Genomic DNA, 22,659 nt, shown 5'->3' on the forward strand with positions numbered 1-22,659 from the left:
TTCCCCTGATGATTATTATTACCATTTTTTTTCTATTTTTTCGATTTCTACACTCCCTCCATCTCTTCCCCCCTCCCTTTCCCTCTCTTCGAATCAATTACCAACTATTAATTTCTACTTGAAAATATATGACCTGTCTTTGCATCGTTGCAAACTCACACTCCATACACACACCCAAACTACACCCCTCCCCTCCCTTCCTCTCCTCGTTTTTTATTTTTCATTCTTTTCTTTTCTTTCCTTTGCTCCTTGATGTTGACCATTTACTGGTTATGGATTGGGCTACCACCCACCCATCTGTAGCTGCTCCCCCACATGGTAATCCAGTCATTAATTTACTCATTTAGTTACTCTGTTTTGTTTTTCATCCTGATTGTAATTGTTCGCTGCTTGGGTCAGCACCCAACCATGTAGCAATCCATTTATAGCTGCTACACTACATGGTAACCCCTTTTTTTAACTTCAAACTTTGGCACTTTAACCCCCACTACCCATACATCCACAACTACTCCAAAACACTCTCAAACGCACCGACTACAAGAACTATGCACTGGATTTTGTATTGCTACAGGCCTCTATACCATCCACACACCCCACACAGCCCCCCCCTCATTTACCAACTTATTTATTATAAACTTGAGGCCAGTCGGCATGTGCAATTTCTCCTAAAATTATTATGACCAGTATTGTTACGATTATTATCACATATTTAAAAATGTTGCAAGTACTTGACTACAAAGATATCTCATCCTATATGTAACATGCGGTAGTAGATGTCAGACCAAACACGATGCGTGAGTGGTTGCAGCTTGTCCCATTTGAGTATACGAAGCTCTGAAGCAGGAAATTGGGGACTGCAGGAGACTGATGGTTCAACTCCTGGTTCTGAAGTATTTAGTGCAGGTCTGTCCCCTCCCTCCCTTTCTCTATTTCCATATTACTCTCTACAGCATTCTCTTGCTAAACCAGGTGAAGAGTGAAGAGAATACAAAGGCTGTGAAACTTGTGTGACATCTTTCATAGAAGTATACAACTTGATTCTTTATCCACATGTTTCTCTATCAAGTCACTCAGTTGTTTTTCATGTCTTTTCTGCAGATCTTCCTTTTCCTTCTCATCTGTCTCCTCTTCCAGTTCCTTCTCCTGTTTATCCAGTAAACTGATGATCTCTTTCAGGTGTCTTCTCTTTTGTGAAATTTTCTTCACTAAGTCTCTGATTTCTTGTTGATGTTTTACTCTCTTTAGTTTTTCAGTGTAGGTTGAAAGTGACTTTAACAGGTCGTATTTCTCATCTTTGCCTTTCATTTGTTCCTTGTGTGATTCCTTCTCAGCCACCAGTTCTTTGGTGTATTTGTCTCTGAACCCATTGAACTCTTCAGCTTTCTTTCTGGCCTCCTCCTCGTTCGTCTTCTTCAGAGTCTCCAGTGTTGTTTAATAGTTTTTCTCTAATTCTTTTCTCTGTTCTTCTTCCTGTTCTCTTCTGAGCATATCCTCCTTTGCTTTCCTCTTATATTTTTCTCTTTCCTGTTCATACTTTTCTTGAAGTTGTTGAATTCTTGTCTGTTCTTCCTGTCGTCTCTGTTCATCTTGTTTTTGTTTTCCCCACCACTCTTTTTGTTCCTTCTCCGAGGCCTCTTGTTTTAATTTCAGCTCCTCTCTACTCTGCTCTAGCTTTCTGTCCACGCTCTTCTTTTCCTCCTTTTCCATCTGAATCTGTTTGTCCAAAGTTTCAAGTAGTATTTTCAGATCTTGATAATATTTTTCTTCTGTTTCCCTTTTCCTTCCTCTCTGATTTCCTGTCCTCTATTCTTCTCTTCATGTTCCTTCTTTATCTTTTCCTCCATTTCCTTGAGTTCTTTGTCTCTCTGTTTTCTCTCTCGTTCAATTTCTGCTCTCTGTTCTTCCATTCTTGTTTTCATGTCCTCTTTTTCTTTCTCAGGTTTTCTTTCTAATTGTTCCTTCTCTCTCTTCATCTCTTCTTCCTTCTCCTTCAGGATCCTCTCCACTTCTTTCTGTATTGCTGCTTCAGCCTCTTGCAGCATCTCATTAGTGAAGCAGCTTCCTCCATTTGTCTTCATCATGGTGTTGATCTTCTCTTTCAACTCTTTGACTTGTGTGTGATTGTGTCTATCATAGTTATTAAACACATGGTATCTTCCTCCACAGTCAGAGATCAGATTCTTTAAGGATTCATCACATTTCTTTCCAATGTACTCTTCAATGGACCACTTCTCATGTTCCAGTTTATCTCCTCCAGTCAACAGAATGATGGTGAATGACTCTGAATTCTTCCCAAATCCTTTCTTGATGAGTTTCAGTGTCTCCTTCTCCTCTGCTGTGAATCTTCCGATCTGTACCACCAACAGGAAGACATGTGGACCTGGAGCCAGAAGACTGATACATTTCACCATCTCCTCATTAAAGCAGAAGTAAGTGATATATTTGTGTTAATATAAGTCTTAAATAGTTATATCTTCCGACAACAATCACTTACATAGAGTGTTTGGTCTGAAACACGGGTCTGTCAGTCACTCTGCTCTGCTCTGAGCCCAGGAGAAAACTTTTATCGTATCCTACAGTTTTTATCCAATGAGGAGAGAGAACGGCATGCAGGGCTGTGTGTGCAGCCAAGGAACGCCGTGAATGTGGCGACGTAGGGACGAGGACTGTTATGGTGCGTTCAAGGAAACTCGTATTTTTCCGACCTGTGAAGTGGTACCAGTTCGATCTGGTACGAGTTCACCGGTCGGAAGTTACGAGTGGCCGTTATAGTGACTTTCACCGGTAAAACAGGTCGGAAAAACACGAGTGGGTTGCCTGGAACGCTACAAAGTCGTAAGTTGTGACTTGAAGCTGTAATTTACGATTTCAAAAGCCTGCCTGGAACGCAGCATTAGCGAAAACGACCGGACCACTTACTTCTGCTTTAACATCTTCATGGGACAAGGTTGTGTCAAACAGACCAGGAGTGTCGACCACAACAACAGGACGACCGTCCACTTCACCTTGAGCTTTCTGACAAAACTTGGTGACTGATGTTTGACTTGATTCAGCTTTAAACTCTTTTCTTCCCAGTATGGTGTTTCCTGAAGAGCTCTTTCCACAGCCCGTCTTTCCTAATAACACAATCCTGAGACAGTCTGGACTCTGAGTTTCTTCATCACCTGTGAAAGGAAAACAGGTGGAGTTACCTCACGTTACATTGTTCCAGCATTTTAATGCTAAATAAACTCAGATTTTTAATGTGATGTCATACAGTATCTTCATACAGTAGATACCTATATTTTATCCTGCTTTTATATTGCACACTATGCTGGCCTTGTACTGTACTTTCTCCTCTGTTTTTTGTTTATTGTCCTGTTATTGTACTGTACTGTGTTTGCACTGTGCCTGGGTGAGCAAGACACCTGAATTTCCCTACAGGGATTAATAAAGTATTCTTCGATTTGATTGATCCGGTTGATAGTAAATGAAAACAGAAATAATATGAACATTTGAATTATTATTATTATTATTATTATTAATGTACAGTACTTACAGCTGCCCTTGTTTTGTGTCTTCAGCTCTTTGAGCTCATGCTGTAGTTTTATGATCTTTTCTATCTGTGCATGTGCAAATGTTTCTCTTGTGTAGCAGGATGATTCGTTCCTTTCTTTCATTACAGTGTCCAACAACTCATGGATCTGCTGTTTGTCCTTGATGTTGACAACAACAGATCTTCCTCCACAGCTCTGACAGAGCTCCTGGATGTCTCTGTTATCTCTGACAAAGTTAACAACAGCTGGAGCTGTAGGATCTGGTTTTCCATACAAGGCAGGAAGCTCCACCAGGGAAACCTGACGTCCACACACCTCTCCCTGATGTTTAACACACTCTGATGAGCTGGAGACTGAATGAAGCTCTGTCTGACCTAAAATGGCCTCAGCTGCTGAAGTCTTCCCTGCTCCTCTCCTCCCACACACAACCAGGTTTAGTTTCATGTGGTCACTTTCATTTGATGTTTCTTCAATCTTCTCCATCAAGGATCCATAGTTGTCTTCTGACATCTTGTAGTGTCTTCCTCTACAGTCTCGAAGGAGTTCATTAAGAGTGACAGTCATTTCAGTAATCTCATGTGTTAGGACGACCATTGAATGTTTAAAAGCATCTTGACCAAACAAACTCAGGATGAAGTTCAGAGTTCTTCTGTTTTTCTCAGTGAACTCAGAAGGCTTAATCAACAGCAGTAGAACATTTGGTCCAGGAGGTCCGAGTCCGAGCTGCAGTTTGGTCATGATGCTGCTGATGCTGAGAGACCAGTTCAAGAGTCTGAAAGGAATAAAAACAAACAAACTGGTGATTAACTCAAATTAACCAAGTGTTAAATCACTTCACATGAACAACAACATCAAAGCACTGATATATATTTACTTTGGTCTAGTGTCAGAGGAGTTCTCACCTGCTGCTGCTGCTGCTGCTGCTGCTGCTGCTGCTGCTGCTGCTGCTGCTGCCACACGATGTGGCTAAGTGAAACTAAAACAGCTTTTATAGTGGAGGACAGAGGAAGTAGAAAAAACTATCTGCTAAATGAAATGAGAAATTTAAAATTATAGTCCTGATGTCATCAACTGTCCAGTATTGAGACAGAGAGGCTTTAACTGCTATAAAATAGCTCTGCAATAGTACAGTAGATTTGAATTGAGCTTCTTGAAAACATAAATATTAAAGATTCAAAACCTTTTCTTACTGAAACAAAATTCACCTGTAGGTTATTGTTGATATGTTTTCAGCTTCATTTGTTCCTGTGTAAACTGTGTAAAAGCAGACTAAGACTATTGACTCTTTGTTTCTGCTGTGAACCATTAAATGAAGTGTTCAGGTTGTGAGACTTTTATCGTGAAAACATCTTAAAGAACTGATTTTCTAAGGCAGGTTGTGAACAGTGGTCCACTTCCTGTCCCGTGAGCTTCCGGATTACAACACTCGAATGTGCTTTGATTTATGTATGTGAGACCCCCTTATTTATTTATGTTTCTTATTTAACTTATTTTTTTATTATTATTCCTTGTATGTATGCATGTTCTGTTGTCGTTCTTGTTGTTAATTTCCCTCATGGCCCTATCTTGTATCTTTTATTATGTATGTGTAAAAAAAAAAAAAAAAAAAACTTCCAATAAATATACCATGAACAAAAACGAAAATTGACTATAAACTCACTTTGCCTGGTTTCCATGGTGACCCTAACTGAACACGTTTAATGGGATGAATGTGTAGGCTACTAATGATTTGTGCTTCAGTCGATCAGGTGAAGATTTCCATCAGTTTTGGATCAATCAGCTGTCCTGTTGTTAAGTATCTCCGCCAGCTTCAAACTACAGCAGCGAGTTGCAGCAATAAATCATGTTTTTATTTATTTTATTTAAAGGTTTATTTGAAATGGGACCTCACATATTCATGAACATACAAGAAAACACAACATTTAATTGCAGTAAATATGTCGGATTTAGCTGGGAGCTAATTTCCATCCGTAGTCCCATGACACATAATTAAATAAATTTACAATCAGACATTTAAAAACGATAAACATTTAAGACGATATGCATTTCTTCCCTAAAGTCATGTCTGGTGTTTCCTTTGCTTGTTTGTACTTGTTTAATTGATTGATTAGTTGATGTCCTTTATTTAAAGCAGAAGTAAGTGATATATTTGTGTTAATATAAGTCTTAAATAGTTATATCTTCCGACAGCAATCACTTCTATAGAGTGTTTGGACTGAAACACGGGTCTGTCAGTCACTCTGCTCTGCTCTGAGCCGAGGAGAAAACTTTTCTCGGATCCTACAGTTTTTATCCAATGAGGAGAGAGAACAGCATGCAGGGCTGTGTGTGCAGCCAAGGGACGCCGTGAATGTGGTGACGTAGGGACGAGGACTGTTATGGTGCGTTCAAGGAAACTCGTAACTGGTGTTTTTCCGACCTGTGAAGTCGTACCAGTTCGATCTGGTACGAGTTCACCGGTCAGAAGTTACGAGTGGCCGTTATAGTGACTTTCACAGGTAAAACAGGTCGGAAAAACACGAGTGGGTTGCCTGGAACGCTACAAAGTCGTAAGTTGTGACTTGAAGCTGTAATTTACGGTTTCAAAAGCCTGCCTGGAACGCAGCATTAGCGAAAACGACCGGATCGCTTACTTCTGCTTTAACTAGTATTATTTTGTTTTGTACATGGGGGACATCTGTTCAGGCAGGCATTTCAATAAGGGGGTATTGTATTGTGTTGCTGTACGTCTCTTTCAATTGTGCTGCTGCTTTGTTGTTATTTACTTTGTATAATATGATGATTGTATTTTTTATGTATCTGTGAAGCACTTTGTGAGTCTTCTCTGTGAGAAGTGCTATATAAATAAAATTTTACTTACTTACTTACATGATGTTATTTCTACTATGGCTACTGTTAATATACATGTACTAGAATAGAAATACTTTATTCATCCCCAGGAGGGAAATTCAAATCGTCCAGCAGCACATAACCTAAAGTAATATGATATAAATTATATAAAAAGTAAACGTGTATAGCCTAACAAATGGCATTGTGCATTTTGATTGCAGCAGGAATTAAGGATTTCAGGTATAGTCTAATACTAGGCAAGGCAATTTTGTTTGTATAGCCGTTTTTACAAACAGTTTGTCTCAAAGGGCTTTACATGGCATCACAACAACATCCTCTGCTTAGTCTAACATTGTGCAGTACACCATACTCCATGTAAGCATCATGAAGATGTTCTTATTATTCATTCTAATATCCAATGAAAATGAAGTGGTCAGATTGGGCAGAATTCAGATACAAAACTTTATTAAAAGGCAGTAAAGTTTACAGGAACATGGTCACATGTTACAGTGTCATTAACAACTTCCTGTTCTCAAAAATTTGTGTTGATCAAATTTCATGGGAAAGTATTTAAAAAAAATAGTCAGACATCAACATCTACCGGACAATGCTGCAGATGTTTTATGAGTCTGTGATGGCCAGTGCCATCCTCTACGCTGTGGCATGCTGGGGCAGTAGACTGAGGGTGCGGGACGCCAACAGACTTAACAAACTCATCCACAAAGCCAGCCATGTTGTTGGAGAGGAGCTTGACTCCCTGACACTAGTGTCAGAGAGAAGGATGTTGTCCAGGATTAGGTCCATACTGGACAACTCTCTCCATCCTCTCCATGACGTGCTGACCAGCCACAGAAGCACATTCAGCAAGAGACTCATTCCACCACGCTGCACCACAGAGAATCATTCCTGCCTGTGGCCATTAAACTGTACAGTTCTTCTGTGCAATACACCAGCTCACTATGGCCTCAGTTTATTTCTAGGTGCAATATCACCTCAACAGAGATTTATTTATTTTATGCTTATATTTTCTTTTACTGTTAAAATGGGGGGAGGGGAGGGGCATTTTTTGGGGTTTATTCTTGCAGTTTTTAACTTTTGTAATTCTGGTAATATTTAACTTTGTAATTTTTGTAATATTTAATTTGTAATTTATCTCACGTTATTGTATTGTATTATTCTGCTATAATATTCTTCACCTTTGTGCACTGGAGCGCTGTGATGAAAGAATTTCCCGCAAGGGATTAAAAAAGTATATTCTATTATATTCTATTCTAATGTGCAAAGTGTCAGACAAATTTAGTTTTGCCCTGATGAAGGCACCAGATAAAAAAAGTCTGAGAATCCATTCTCTGGGGACCAAGAATATCTGACAAACAATTATCCATCCAATATTTGAAGCGTTAGTTTGAATAAAAGTAGAAGGCCAACAGATTAATTAATACAACAATATGGAACGTGTCCAGGCTAGCTGGTTAGCACGCTAACTTTTGTGGAAGAAATTAAGTGATTGAAACAAAAGTAAAATAAGAGCTGACATTGGCTTTGATTTCCACCACTGGAGATAGTAAACAATTGGTAATACTAACACTGGCACTTGCATACAACACCTAAAAAAAAAGTTAAACAGTATTTAAGCTATTGCGATTTTTTATTTAAAATCTAATTTTTAGAACACACATTTTATTTTATGTAAATGTGATAAGGTATTCTGGGTAAGCCTGCATGTCACTAAAGACTAGAAAGATGGTTGGGTTGGAAGTATCATTGGTAGCACTGTCGTACAGATCTGCAGCATTCCCAGTGCCTTTTGGAGGTAGGCTTTTCATTCCTTTATTTCCTTCGGTGTAGTCACCAACCAAGACCCTGACGTGGTACATGCGCTGGTGCCCCTTGGCGTCTGCCGTGGCGTAGTCTAGCGAGAAGGCAGGGTCCACAGCAAAGTAGCAACCATCACCATATATTGCTCCTGCAGCAAAAATAAACACATTAGAGTTATGGTTGGTAATCCTGTTCAGAAACACGTTTTGTTATACTGGGTGAAATGGTCCTTCTATCCTGAGAGTAGTTGATACATTTTGTATTCAGAAAAAGGAACAAAGATAATCAGACCTCTGTGGCAGCTGCAAGACTGAAAAAACTCTGACCAATCCATACTTTTCGCTCCGAAAAGCAAAAACCAATCAGATGCCTTCATGTCTAGTTCTGCCTACGCCCAATCAAGTTAAGTCAAGTCATTTTTTATTTCTAGAGCACATTTAAAAACAACAGATGTTGACCAAAGTGCTTTACATACAAGATTAGTTCAAACAAAGACAGGACAGACATAAAAAAACATTAAAACAACAAGTGAGTGGGAATGATGGTATGGAGGTTCTTATGAATGATCTTTGTGACTTCTTCTCTCTATTATCTCAGAACAGTTTATCCAGAAATTTGCTGATATTTCCTTTGAAATCGATACCAAATATTGCCAGGAGCATGGCAGGGAGTGAAAGCTTGCCCGCCGTAGCAACAGTAACCAAGGGGGCGGGGGTTACGCGAAGGGTCAATTGATGTGAGTTGGTTGGCCTATGAGGTAGGGGAGTGAGGGCATATAGGGAGGCCCTAGCCCCCCCTCTCTTCCTCTTGCTCCCTGGCACTGAGCTCCACCCACTTCCTGGTTGCAGCCTTCCGCTTCCACACAGGTAAGGTGCATGGTAGTGATGGGATCGGCAGTTCTTTTGACTGTACTGAATCACTAGAATCAGTTCCTTAAAATGAGTCGTTCAAAAAATTAGTTCACTGAATCACCCCCCCCCACTCTCCGTAAGGGACGGTGCAAAAAAAAAAAAAGGGGGACGTGCATAGTACAGTAAATATTACTACAGCAAATATTACAACACGTCCTCTGTGCACAGTACATTCACTTAACATGACGCTACACAGCTCTGTGCATGCAGTACACCAGGCAGTGAGTGACACAGCGCCACATTCAGCACAGTACGTGAACCTGAATGACGTCTGCAGCAGCAGTTCTCTGGTGCAGAGAATCATGAGTGAGTGAGTGAGTAACAGCTTCCCCAGCAGCAGTTCTCTGTGTGTGCAGTAGGTTTGCGAATCATGAGTCACCCCGCGGTGACTGGTGTTTATCACGGTGTGAATACGTGGGCCGGTCGGGGGAGGACGGGCTGAGGCAGCAAAACTGAAAACTGTCGGAGTAAAGTCAGGTTGTTGTCGGTTGATCCGGTGAATGATCAACTTGCAGGGTTGATCAGAATTTTCCTCTGGATGTAAACATGCTGTAAGAAATGATCACACCGAGATCAGCAGAGGAGTCTTGTTGACAGCTCCGCTGCTGCTGCGGCTCCTTATTAGCGGCAGTTAATGAAAACAGAGGTGTTTTTCTTGTCACAGAAGGAACAACACAGTAGTGGTCTTAACTGTGTCTCTTCTAATCCAGTGCCTCCACAGTTTCATGTTTTACCGTCTCTGTCTGTAGCTATGTCCTTCACTTTCACTGTCTGTGGCTGTCAGCCAGCGGAGGCAACCAACCCCGTGACGCCACGGACTGTCGAACGACAAGATGGTTGCGCACTAGCTAAAGAACTAATGCAAAACGTCAAACTAAACTTAAAAATTCTCCTTCATGGTTACATTTCATGTGTTAGTGTGACAATTTTTAAGTACAGTGGAAAACAGTTTAATGAACTATGTGTATTTGGCTGGCTGATTCAGCTCCACTTTAAGTTATTCTAAGCCTTGACGCTGAAAAGGCGTTTGATAGAATTGAATAGACCTATCTTTTTGCAACCTTAGAAAAATGTGGAATGGGGCCTACTTTTTGTAAGTGGATCAAAGTTTTAAACTCAACACCTATGACTGCTGTCAGGACAAATGGCCTGATCTCAGAATATTCTTTGCTCCACAGATGTACAAGGCAGGGTTGCTGCCTGCCGCCCTTCCTGTTTGACATCGCAATCGAACCACTGGCAATTGCTATTAGATCAGATGACAGGATTAAGAGTATATCCAGAGGAACAATAAATCATAAAACCTTGCTTTATGATGATCTGATGATCTGCTTTTGCAAATATCAGACCGAATTGAGAGCATGCCCCACCTTCTCCATTGGTTGCAAAAATTCAGTAGCATATCAGGGTATAAAGTTAATTTGTCAAAATCTCTATTATTTCCATTGAATGATCTGGCAAAACAGATAACGTATGAAAATTCCCCTTTCAAAATTCAAAATGATAAATTCACTTACGTGGGAATAGAAATAGCAGGCTCAATTAAGGCTATTTTCCAGTACAACTACAGGTCAATTTTAGACCGTACCAAGACTGACTTGGATAGGTGGTCGAAACTACCATTCTCACTGGCAGGACGGATAAATGCAGTGAAGATGACTGTAATGCCCAGGTTTCTTTATTTATTTCGAATGATTCCTGTTTTTCTCCCCAAATCCTATTTTGCCCAGCTGGATCGCCTGATTTCTTCGTTCATATGGAATAAAAAACCTGCACGTATTAAGAAGGCAAGTCTGGAGAGATAAGCCTGATGGTGGTTTGGGTTTACCTAATCGCGTGAATCACGCGGCTATTTAGTGGAGCATCAATTGTGTTTTCATGAGAAGCGGCAATGTGCCAAAACAACCACCAGGTGGCATCTGTGAGCAGGAGGACGACAGCAGGGAGCAGTGACCATGAACGGGGAATGGACAGATTTGCCTGATTTATGTTTCTGTCCGTTGTTGCTTAAATACAAGAATGTAGCTAATAATACCTCACCCACTCCACACCTCATCCCAACTCCTTCCTTCAGCCAGTCCCTACAGGGTCCCTCTAGCAAGGACAAACTTAGTGAAAAAAATCATTCATCTCATCCGCCATCAACATCATCAACAACTCACTATGAAGCCTTTTAAATGTCTTGTTCTTTGTATTTTGTATTTATCTGTGATATTCCCATTTCATGTTTATCTGTTTTCGTTTTGCTTTTATGTTTAACTGTGGTCTTTTTTTGTGCACACGTCAAAGACCCTGAGGTTGTGATTTTCCTCGCTCGCTGCAGCCAGGGCTAAGTGGAGGCAGAAACAATTACGCACAGCCTACAGAAGTTTCAACGTCCATACAAGCATTTAAGAAATGATTCTTATCAGTTCCATAATTGAGAGAGGATTTTTACTCAACGAAAAAATTCATATAGATCCGTTTTTAGGTTGAAGACACGACAGCACCACGTATGTCCAGACACTGATGTGTGTCAGCTGGAGCAGCGGGGCGGTGATCAATAAGACACATGAGAGCATTATGACTGATAGCTCCCCTGGTAGAACAGCTCCCTCAGTAAGCAGAGTCCTCCGCTAGTATGGGTTCGAATCTCAGTAGGTTGTACCTCTAGTTAATGTGTTTTCTTTTCTCATCATCATTATGATCACATATGGCTCCACGTTTGAGCAAATAAATGAGCAAATGAGCATTAATTCTCCGCCGGGCCTAGGCACCAACTTCCAGGCTGCTTGTGTACATATTTGTCTCCAATGGCTTATGACACGCGCTGTCCCTGCAGAGTGGCAGCTGATTTGAGAATCTAATGCGGGTTTACTATTGCGCATTTCCTTTTGCTGCTATAAATATTTGCTTATAGGATTGACAATGGAAACAGGTAAAAACAAACGAAATCTAGCGAGTATAGGGCGTATACTGGCGTATCACGCAGACTAAACCACTGGATCTACCCCCCACCCCCACACGCTGTGCCGTATGTAGATACTTCACTTAAAGCAGAAGTAAGTGATATATTTGTGTTAATATAAGACTTAAATAGTTATATCTTCCGACAGCAATCACTTACATAGAGTGTTTGGACTGAAACACGGGTCTGTCAGTCCCCCTGCTCTGCTCTGAGCCGAGGGGAAAACATTTATCGTATCCTACAGTTTTTATCCAATGAGGAGAGGGAACGGCATGCAGGGCTGTGTGTGCAGCCAAGGGACGCCGTGAATGTGGCGACGTAGGGACGAGGACTGTTATGGTGCGTTCAAGGAAACTCGTATTTTTCCGACCGTGAAGTGGTACCAGTTCGATCTGGTACGAGTTCACGGGTCAGAAGTTACGAGTGGCCGTTATAGTGACTTTCACCGGTAAAACAGGTCGGAAAAACACGAGTGGGTTGCCTGGAACGCTACAAAGTCGTAAGTCGTGACTTGAAGCTGTAATTTACGATTTCAAAAGCCTGCCTGGAACGCAGCATTAGCGAAAACGACCGGACCACTTACTTCTGCTTTAAGTAGGCTACAGTAGCCTTCTCATTGTCAGGCAAAAGGGGTTACATGCCGCTATTTCGACATTGACTTCTAATTGTCGGAATAGCGGCATTAACATTATTTTTCAAGCGTCCCACTATTCCGACTTTTTTTTTTTCATTGTCGGAGTAGCCGCACTTTACTATTTTTCAAACATTCCGCTTTTCCGACATTGATTGATTATGTTATAGTCAGACGTGTCCTTCTGATTTTTCATCTGAGACACTGTTTCTCATACACAAATACATAGGCCTATAAGAGAGAAGAAAAAACAAACCCGCCAAGTTTAAACACACTGGCAGCAGCGCACACTGATCTGCAGCTACTGAGACTGTTATTATTCTGTCACCTGAGTTAACGAGGTGCACGTGTGTTTGGAGCTGACGAGAGAATAAAGAGTGAGACAACGCGGCCCTGAGGAGGAACTGTGAAGGACTCTGTAATGGAAAATGACCTAAACCGAGTCCAGTAGAGCTGTAACTGTGTAGTGGAAAGGCGTTCAAAGTAATGGTAACTATCGTCCTGCTTTACATTGTTTTAACATAGGTTAAAAAAAAGAAAAAAGATTACATAAGATTATTCTTCTTTCTGCTCCCTTTTGTTGATACTTGGGAGGTTTTTGTTTTTATTGTAGCTTATTAAAATGCAAGATCATTTTTCTGACTGATTTATTGCCCAATGCCATGTATCTCGCCCCCCCCCCCCCCTCCGCCCGTTGTCTTCGTTGTCACTTTGTTGTCACTTTGTTGCCACTCCACAGAGCGCACATGGCTAATTAATATGCATGTGCTGACCATATATGGTTGTGTCTAGACGTTCCGGGGGCGGAATATGGTGTGCACCATTCTTGGATCCAGTTTGATTTATCAAAGAGAACTTGCGGAGAGTTGTGCACGCACAGTTTGATAGATCTGAAAAAGGTGTAAATATTTTGGGTGTCTTTTCGCCGTAGGCCTAAGCAAAAAATTTAGTAGCAGCAGTTTTACACTGCTTACTTACAGTTTTGATAAATGAGGCCCCAGGCCCTGAGCCCAGACGCTCACAGCTGCAGCTCCGCGGCTCATCCGCAGCGCTGTCCGTGGTGCTGAAGGTGACAGGTTAACTTGACAAACAAACTGCAGCATAGTTCTGTTTGTTTATCATGTGTGTCAGTTTTGTTTGCGACTTGATAGTTTAGTTGTTGAGATTAAGAACATCACTCCCTCATCAAACCGGTGATAGGCATGCTGAAAAAAAAAAAAAAAAGAGAGACGCGCCTGGGTATCGCAGCTGTAAAAAAAAAAAAAAAATGACGTGTCGGACTAGCGATACCAAAAAGTGTCGGAATAGCGCCATGTCTAGATAGAGGGATGTCGTAATAGCAGGATGTCTAAATAGAGACATGTCGGAATAGCGGGATGTCTGAATAGCGGGCGGACCCCGGCAAAAGCACTGCCCCCTACAGTACTTTACAGCTGTTCAACTTCAATTCTTTGAATAACCCACATTAGGTTCTCAAATCAGCTGCCGCGGCCCGGCGGAGAATTAATGCTCATTTGCTCATTTATTTGCTCAAGCCATATGTGATCATAATGATGATGAGAAAAGAAAACACATTAACTAAAGGTACAACCTAATAGGGGTGTGACCTTGTACACGTGTAAACGTTTACACGGAATAAAACTGTAAACGTTTAGTAAAAAATCCCTAAACGATACGCGCATTTTTTTTAGAAATACTTAAACAATTACCTGAATGTTTTCAATATTGAAAAATGATAAATAAAGTTGTAAATAAAAAAAATAAAAAATCATTTGGGAGACATGCCACACTGCAGAGTACCAGTAAAATGAGCGGATTGCCACCTGACACAAAAGTGCATTGAAACTTGATACTGAAACTAGAGTGGGAGCTCCGTTTTTGGAGAAACCTTGCTCTCTTCTTCTCCTTCATACTCACAAAATGAAATGGCGGAAAAACTCGCCGTTTTTCGAGGAGCACGTTGGAAAGTCACTCTTCAACCACATGAAAACCGTTTATTTCTAGGTGATGTACAGAGTTCGCTTCGACATGAGAAAAAAGGTAAACATATAGCCAAAAACATGTGGTCCGGAGCGGATGTGCTGAGCAATTAGTGTGGTCGCGAAAGAGTTAATGTCCTGTTTTATTTTGAAATTCCATGCCTTGTCTGTTTTCCCTCCTGTGATTACCTCATGTGTCTCACCTGTGTTTTGATAGCACAACCTCTGTCTCCTTTCCTCATTTATTCAAACTCGGTTTCTTCCCCATTGTCCTTTGTTGGGTTATCTGTGTTCCTCCCCTGTTGGTCCTGAGGATTTCTATATTCATGCTTTTGTGTGAGTTCCTGTATTTGTTTTTTTTTTCAATAAATCAATTTTTTGTTTCTCCTCCACTAGGGCATTGACGAATACTGGATTTTAGTATTCGCCAAATACTTCCCAATAGTCGACGAATAGTCGAATATTCGCCAGTTTTTTTTTTCCTAATCCATAAGGCACCTCAGCTGCCAGCCATATCCCTACACCGTTTACTTCTGTCATAAATACACAATGTATTCGCTGTCATCCATTGTGGATAAGCATTTACATGTATTTAATATTTTATACATTAGGAAGTCTCACTATTATTTGCTATTCATTTCAACACGTTCTAAAATAAATATTTTTTTATCTGCCGGTCATAAGCAGAGCTGCGTCGGACACTCCTCAGCTCTAAATAGCCATATAGCCTAACATAAGTTATATCCACCTTCGGTCGTTGTTACATGCTATAGAATTTAGAAATAAAATGTCATGTTGACTGATTGTAAAACATGTATTTATTAATGTAAATGTAAATGATTCTTGCACATACAGAGCCCCGGGTAACAGCGCAGCTGTTCTGTCCAATACACACCTGAAGCTTCACTTTTCATTCAAACTAATGTTGCTGATACAGTTGTTAGATTTCATCAATGAGAACAACATTTATCTCCTAAAAAATAATTTAACTAGCCGGCGGTAACCCTCTAAAACCTGCGGGTACTTTAATCAGCGATTGTCGTCACGGACGTCAGGCGGCCGACCAGCTCTGCAGCCTGGGAAAGGTGACTCCCGGGTGGCTGCTCACACAGGCGGAGCTTCACTGATCCGAAAAAAGTCGGAGTAAATGTCCAAACAGGCGTCATTTGGATAAACTAACCGCACATTAAGGATCGAAACGGTTACTTTCTCTCATGAAAAAATATTAAAACTTAATAAAGTGACATATTAACAGTGCTACCACGGTAACTTTTAGCTGCTTTGATTTAGCAGCTTTTAGCTGCTTTGGCTTCACCGGCCGCAATACATTCTGGGAACCACAAGCACTACACTAGTCTCACACACGACCACAGCGCCCCCTGCTGCATATCTGCTGTAGAGAATTAATGTAGATGCCATTCCACGGCTTTATTACAGCACCGGGCTTTTGAAAAAAGAAAAAAAAAGGAAAAGGCGAATACTCGACTATGACTCACAGCGTCGAATAGTAGGGGTGTGACGATACACTCATCTCACGAGACGAGACGAGACACGAGATTGGGTTCACGAGATCGAGACGAGATTTTAAGAAAGCTACAATGACAAAATATATAACTGGACCAACAGACTTTTATTTAACCCAGTTGCACTTGCATTTTGAAATGTTTTATTGTAACTATTTACATGCATGACGTAAGCATGAGCTTTAAATACATTACTTCTTCCACAAATTGAAACTAAAACAAAAATTTATAAAAGATAATATAAATTAACTCATTGAGTGCCAACCACGTAATTTCTCGTTTTTCGTTCCCATGCGTTGAGTGCCAAAAACGAGATTTTTTGTTTTTTGCTTTTTTTTTTAAATTATGAAAATAGACACTTTAATACACATTATATGTAAATTTGGGGAAATAGATGACGATCAAAGTCACATGACAGCTCATGATCTGGAAGTTTTTTATCATAACTCAGCTTCTGCAAACGGAGTTCTGCATGCAGATGCAGCAGCTGCTCCGCTCTCACCTGCGCTTCTGCTCCAGCTGCTCGAGCAGCTCGGAGCAGAAACAGGAAGCTCTCAGCTGACAGTCCCGCCCGGTCTTCATCTGGAGCAACACCGTGTCCTCCCCAAAGTCCTCCCGCGGTAAAATCTGATGGTCTCTGGGCCAAAGCAGACCGCCGGCACCGACCCGTACCACAGACAGACCGCGACCACCGGTGGGACCGGTGTTCCGGACCTGCGCTGGCCGAGAGACCCTCACGTTCCGCGGCGAGAGGCTGTGACACGGCACGGCGCGTCTGTGTTATTGTTGTTTAGTGGCGCCCCCGATGGTGGTTTTGTGAATAGAACAACAATTGTTGTATATATTTATCTTATACGAGCCCTTTGATCCAGAAATGCGAGTGTGAGAAGAGCGACAGACACAAACAGCGCACCTTTCATAAAAGACGCTCTATCTCCTTTTCTAGAAAAAAAGGAGGGATTTTGGTGAAACCCAGCCATGTTTAGCTTGAGTTTTCTCAGGAACGGAGGCACGTAGAAACAAACGGTTTGTGGCCATTTGAAGCATAAAGTTAAACCTTTCAATTGAGCTACAGTATGTGTTGGTGGCAATAATATAGAATACACTATGGCTCTACATAAAAAGTCAAAAATGGTCTAAATTGCCGGTACACTTGACTAAAACTTTGGAAAGGAGCGCGGCACTCAATGAGTTAAATACAATTAAATATTTATTTCTGTTTTTCAAGTGCAAACAATATTATGTGCAGTGTTTCCTCTAGGATTTTTTTAAGTAGTGGCAACAACCCCCCCCCCCCCTCAGTGCCATTTCACTACTCGGATCCCCCCGCCTCCCTCCCTCCCTCCCTCCCACGTCGGACGGTCAGCGCATATGTTTATTACTGTCACAATGCGACCTGTCCATGTGCCCGTGTGTGTGAGAGAGAGAGAGAGAGAGAGAGAGAGAGAGAGAGAGAGAGAGAGAGAGAGAGAGAGAGAGAGAGAGAGAGTCGCGGCCGCCACAGAGTGGTTAATTAGCGCTGGATGCGCTGGTTGATAAGTTTCGTTTTTACTGAGGAGGAATGAAGAACTCAGCTGTGACTGAAAAGCACCTAAACCAAGTCGAGTAGAGTTATAACTGTGTAGTGGAAAGGGGTGCAACGTAATGGTAACTGGTAGTGCAAACCATGGATGTATTATGGTGCAAACCCTGCTTTACATTTTTTAACATTAAAAAAAAAAAAAAAAAATCTTGCGGGACAGATTTTTAACGCGACGAGAAATATCATCGAGTTTAATCTCGCGAGATCTCGTGGGACGAGATCTCGTCACACCCCTATCGAATAGTGGTTTTGATAGTCGAATATTCGACTATTCGGTGAAACCCCTACCCTCCACTAGCCTCGTCCTCTGTCCATGCTGTCTTCTTTTAGTGGATAACAAAGGATGAGTCATAAACTCTATAGATATCTATATATGCACATCTCTTGTGTATCTGGCGCCACACATTCAAACACAAAACCTTCTCCCCTTTAGACTCTCTGCCTATCACATCATGTCTGGCTGCCTCTGATCAATCTCCAGGAATTAAAACCCCCTGTTGTCACACAAGGATTCTAAGGTGAGGTGCCATTAACTGAGTACATTGCAGGTTGCAACTTTTACCGTGTTTTCCTGCATGGCTGCGGTTGAATCCCTGTTTTTTGATGAGATCAATGCAGGTGGACTCAGTGCCATGAAAGAGCTGCTTTTCGTTGTTGGTGTGTTTGTTCTTCACTTCCAGCTGTTTCTTCATGAGCTGGTAACTCTGCCACAGTGTCGTGTTTTGGACTCGTTCAATCTGCCAAAAGAGTTATAACATGTTATTTGTTATGTAAATTATTTTCACTCTGTTGACTTAATGTGTTTTCTACTTTGTGTTACGACTAGATCTTAGGACTAATCCTGTTTTCATCCTATCACCCAATGACCAAAAACCAAAATATCCCAGATACCCGTGCTATTGTATTATAGTGTAACGGAGTTAAAAGATAATTTGATTCCACTTGCCATAAAAACTCACCACACAACACAAAAACTTGTTTTTCCTATGGTAATTAAATGCATCACCCCTGCGGATTAGGGTCGTGCACCCCGGGGGGTAGCCGCAGTCGGACTTTGCTGTTTCCCTGGTAGGTGCACAAGCTACGGGCTCCGCTATTGTTTCATATTAATTACTTTATTTTCAATGCTAAGGGGTGGTTTAAGTTGTATTTCTTAAGCATATAGCTCCCGAACAGTTGAGCACGTCCTTTTCCATATAAAGTTGACTGTGTTTTTCTTTTATTTCTGTTTACAACATGGCTATGGTTACATGTGGTAGCTAACCTGCACTTTCCTTTCGTTTTACATTTTTCAGCCGTGTATGTGTGTGTGTGTGAGAAAAGAAGAGCTGGACTGACTGTAAATGTGGATTTCTCTGCCAGGTACGCTTTGTGTTATTTTATGTTAGTTTTGAGAATGTTTAGGCAGTCGGACTTTGCTGTTTCCCTGCCGTGTATGTGTGTGTGTGTGAGAAAAGAAGAGCTGGACTGACTGTAAATGTGGATTTCTCTGCCAGGTCAGTTCATGTGTGCACAATAAACGGCGAGGTTGCCAACGGTGAAGGTCTGACTCGTATGTTAAAACTACACAACGCAAGGATGAGTACCAAAACCGCTACAATAGCTTAACCAATCAGATAGTGGCCGTACACTGATGATGTTTTGAGTAGGACAGCCCTTTCTGAATTCCTTCTCCACAACATTGTATTCTTTAGATCCTACTGCCAGAGGAAACAGCTTCAGAATGTCGCCTTCCATGGCCTCCCAGTGTCGAGGCAGGGCAGTGTAATCTGCAAACATCACAACAGGAACATTTGTTTAAAGGTAGGAAAAGGGAACATACAGATATAATATATATTTCCATGGGGACATGTTCATCTAATTGTTTAGATTACAGTTCTAACATTTTACATTTCGTGTGCAGTTGCAAAAATTTTTTTTTTGTATTTGCTGGAACAACATCAAATATAGCATATATTGTTAACATTCTTCCTTAGACACGGCTACAGAGGTAAGCGGTACACACCTGAATTTTCCTTTTTACATTTACATTTACACACCTAGCAAAAAAGCTTACAAGTTAGGGACATCACTAAAGCTTCTGTGTAGTTTAGTAGGAACCTTTGATGGAAATACCAGCATTCACTGAATACAAAGTAGAGAAACATACAGTGGCGGCCCTTAAGTGCAAATCACAATGGCAAATCGGAAAACACAACAACAAATCAAAAAACAAAACAGCAAAACAGAAAACAAAACAGCAAAACAGAAAACACAACAACAAAACAGAAAACACACCACAGGCCTTCCGACGGCGCTGCTCAGCTGGCGACCCGGGCTCGAGTGCTACGCTGCATTAGCATGTTTGCGCTGTGTATGTTGTTTTACTTATCATATTGTAGGGCTGTCAGTTTTTAGAAAAATGAGGTTCGAACGATTATTGAATGACCCGTAATTCGTTCGGATATATTCGAATATTAACCCCCCCCAACCCCCCCCCCCCCCCCCCCCCGCCGCCGCAGCCGCAGCACACACAGTCGCGGTGTTTTATTTTGAAAATTGACCGGATACTCTCGTTGTTTCATGTTTGACTTCCTGCCCAGCTTGACGCGATTGCTCGCGGCACAAAATAGACCAGACGCTGCACGCCGCGAGCCGGCCGCGGAGGTGCACGCCGCGACACCACACCAGCGGTTAATATGGGCACAGAAAGTAAACTGGCTCCGCTTCTCGGCTGTTCGCGGCCCTTCCACGTCCGGTGGACGTTCCGCGGCGCTATGCAGGCACCGGGCACTGCAGCCAAAGACGGTAAATAGAGTATCTTTGCTGCAGCCTGCATATCGAGCAGGTCATTACTGCTCCAATACGAACTTTTCCCCCCACATTCGAACGAATATTCGAATGTCGAATAAAAAGTGACAGCCCTATCATATTGTGAGTTCAGTGCTCCATGCACCTGAGTTTAATGTTACGAATAGGCCACCCATCCCTTAAAATACAGAATTGTTCCGTACTTTTAAATTAAATAGGGCTTTGTCCTGTATTTCCGAGTTGTCATGAATGCAGCATCACTCCGCACGTGTTCCGTATTTCTGCATTTGTTAGAACTCCAACAAAGCAAATGTTTATTATAGCAGCAAAAGGAAATGCGCAACAGTAGCCTAAATCATATGCAGTTCTCATGTCAGCTGCCAATCTGCAGGGAAGGTGCGTGTCATAAGCTTGTAACAATTTCCCTTACAATAAGGATAAGGGGAACTGGCACAATGCCGTCCTGCTGCAGGCTCGCGCTACTGGTGCGTCCAGGGAAGCAATAAACAAAGTCACTACTTAGTCTTAGTCCTATTTCACTGAACTCAAAACGCGCCCATCACAGTCGGCATATAATAAACAATTACACACAAAACATCAGAACCCGAAAGCCCTCCCCCCTCCCGCTGTCCATTAAGTCCGCGTCCCAGCTGTGGAAATGAGTGTGTGTGTGTGTGAGTGTGGGTGCGCGAGCGCACAGTCACTCTCCGTGCCGGCATATAGCCTATTTGTGTGTGCCAATGTCAGTGTGTGTGTGTGTGTGTGGGTGGGTGCGCGAGCACACAGTCAATGTTCATGCAGGTGTGTGTGTGTGTGTGTGTGTTGGCGCGTGGTGAGGGTGAGTGAGAGAGAGCTTGTCCTACTGTCCACACGGGAGAGACGCCGCGGCTCCGCCAAGGTGACCACGCCAGTCCTCCCCCTCGTCCCGCTTGGCTGAAAACGGGCCCGGCCGTGCGTGTCCAAACAGGCCTTTATAATCCACAGGGTAATCCACCAGGAAAAATAATCCACTATGCCGTTTTGGAATTGCCGCCACGCCGGCCGTCCAAACGCCGACTGTGTCTCTCACTCTCCTGCCCTCTCACCCACCACGTCGCGGTTACATGCTGCTATTCCGACATGCCGCTATTTCGACATTGACTTCTAATTGTCGGAATAGCAGCATTAACATTATTTTTCAAGCGTCCCACTATTCCAACTTTTTTTTTTCATTGTCGGAGTAGCGGCACTTTACTATTTTTCAAACATTCCGCTTTTCCGACATTGATTACGTTATAGTGAGACGTGTCCTGATTTTTTTTTTTCATCTGAGACACTGTTTCTCATACACAAATACATAGGCCTATAAGAGAGAAGAAAAAACAAACCCGCCAAGTTTAAACACACTGGCAGCAGCGCCCGCTGATCTGCAGCCTAGACTGTTATTATTCTGTCACCTGAGATAACGAGGTGCATGTGTCGTGTGTTTGGAGCTGACGAGAGAATAAAGAGCGAGACAACGCGGCCCTGAGGAGGAACTGTGAAGGACTCAGCTGTAATGGAAAATGACCTAAACCGAGTCCAGCTGTAACTGTGTAGTGGAAAGGCGTTCAAAGTAATGGTAACTATCCTGGAAATCCTGCTTTACATTGTTTTAACATAGGTAAAAGAAAAAAAAAGATTTTCTGGGATAAAGGGGCAGATTACATAAGATTATTCTTCTTTCTGCTCCCTTTTGTTGATATTTGGGAGGTTTTTGTTTTTATTGTAGCTTATTAAAATGCAAGATCGTTTTTCTGACTGATTTATTGCCCGATGCCATGTATCTCGCTTTCTTTCCCCCGCCCTCCGCCGTGCGTTCACATGTGCACCATTCTTGGATCCAGTTTGATTTATCAAAGAGAAGTTGCGGAGAGTTGTGCACGCACAGTTTAACACTAGAACCGCCAAGACGGTCTCACAGACCGTTTGCGTTTTTCTTATGTAAATTACTTTGTTTACATTAAACCTACAGGTCTTCCAGTCCGTGACTTTTCCTAAATATATGTGTTTAATGGTTTCTGAAGCTTACAACTTATCAAAACGAAACACACTCGATTTCTGAGCAATTATACCTCGGACCGCCAGCAGCGGT

At 42.0% G+C, this 22,659-nt stretch overlaps 3 protein-coding genes across 3 annotated transcripts in view; all 3 read right to left on the minus strand.

Moving 5' to 3' along the window:
- Positions 1–22,659, minus strand: part of LOC146980788 (GTPase IMAP family member 8-like) — a 49,390-nt gene that overhangs the window by 9,266 nt on the left and 17,465 nt on the right. The window lies entirely within an intron of this gene.
- LOC146980789 (GTPase IMAP family member 8-like) lies at positions 1,313–4,046 on the minus strand. Its single transcript, XM_085787934.1, has 3 exons — positions 3,539–4,046; positions 2,920–3,164; positions 1,313–2,411 (listed from the first exon to the last, which is right to left on the minus strand). The coding sequence occupies exons 1-3, from the start codon at positions 4,044–4,046 to the stop codon at positions 1,743–1,745; spliced, it is 1,422 nt and encodes a 473-aa protein (XP_085644060.1). The 3' UTR covers positions 1,313–1,742.
- On the minus strand, positions 8,051–19,535 carry LOC146980790 (protein mono-ADP-ribosyltransferase PARP15-like). The gene is made up of 3 exons (XM_085787935.1): positions 19,386–19,535; positions 18,319–18,493; positions 8,051–8,331 (listed from the first exon to the last, which is right to left on the minus strand). The coding sequence occupies exons 1-3, from the start codon at positions 19,533–19,535 to the stop codon at positions 8,051–8,053; spliced, it is 606 nt and encodes a 201-aa protein (XP_085644061.1).

Source organism: Trachurus japonicus, chromosome 9 (genome assembly GCF_045865225.1).
Source record: "Trachurus japonicus isolate A0001 chromosome 9, Traja_1.0".
In the NCBI taxonomy this organism is placed as follows: domain Eukaryota; kingdom Metazoa; phylum Chordata; class Actinopteri; order Carangiformes; family Carangidae; genus Trachurus; species Trachurus japonicus.

What these genes read in the sequence shown, in the direction of transcription:
- LOC146980790 (XM_085787935.1), bottom strand. Translation starts at nt 19,535, where the DNA reads ATGTTTGCAGATTACACTGCCCTGCCTCGACACTGGGAGGCCATGGAA. An exon ending in CTACTCAAAACATCATCAGT is followed by an intron (nt 18,494 to 19,385) that starts GTACGGCCACTA and finishes CTCTTTTGGCAG; the next exon opens with ATTGAACGAGTCCAAAACAC. An exon ending in CAGCCATGCAGGAAAACACG is followed by an intron (nt 8,332 to 18,318) that starts GTAAAAGTTGCA and finishes TTTTTGCTGCAG; the next exon opens with GAGCAATATATGGTGATGGT.
- LOC146980789 (XM_085787934.1), bottom strand. Translation starts at nt 4,046, where the DNA reads ATGTCAGAAGACAACTATGGATCCTTGATGGAGAAGATTGAAGAAACA. An exon ending in GACACAAAACAAGGGCAGCT is followed by an intron (nt 3,165 to 3,538) that starts GTAAGTACTGTA and finishes TTCCTTTCACAG; the next exon opens with GTGATGAAGAAACTCAGAGT. An exon ending in ATGAAGATGTTAAAGCAGAA is followed by an intron (nt 2,412 to 2,919) that starts GTAAGTGGTCCG and finishes TTTAATGAGGAG; the next exon opens with ATGGTGAAATGTATCAGTCT.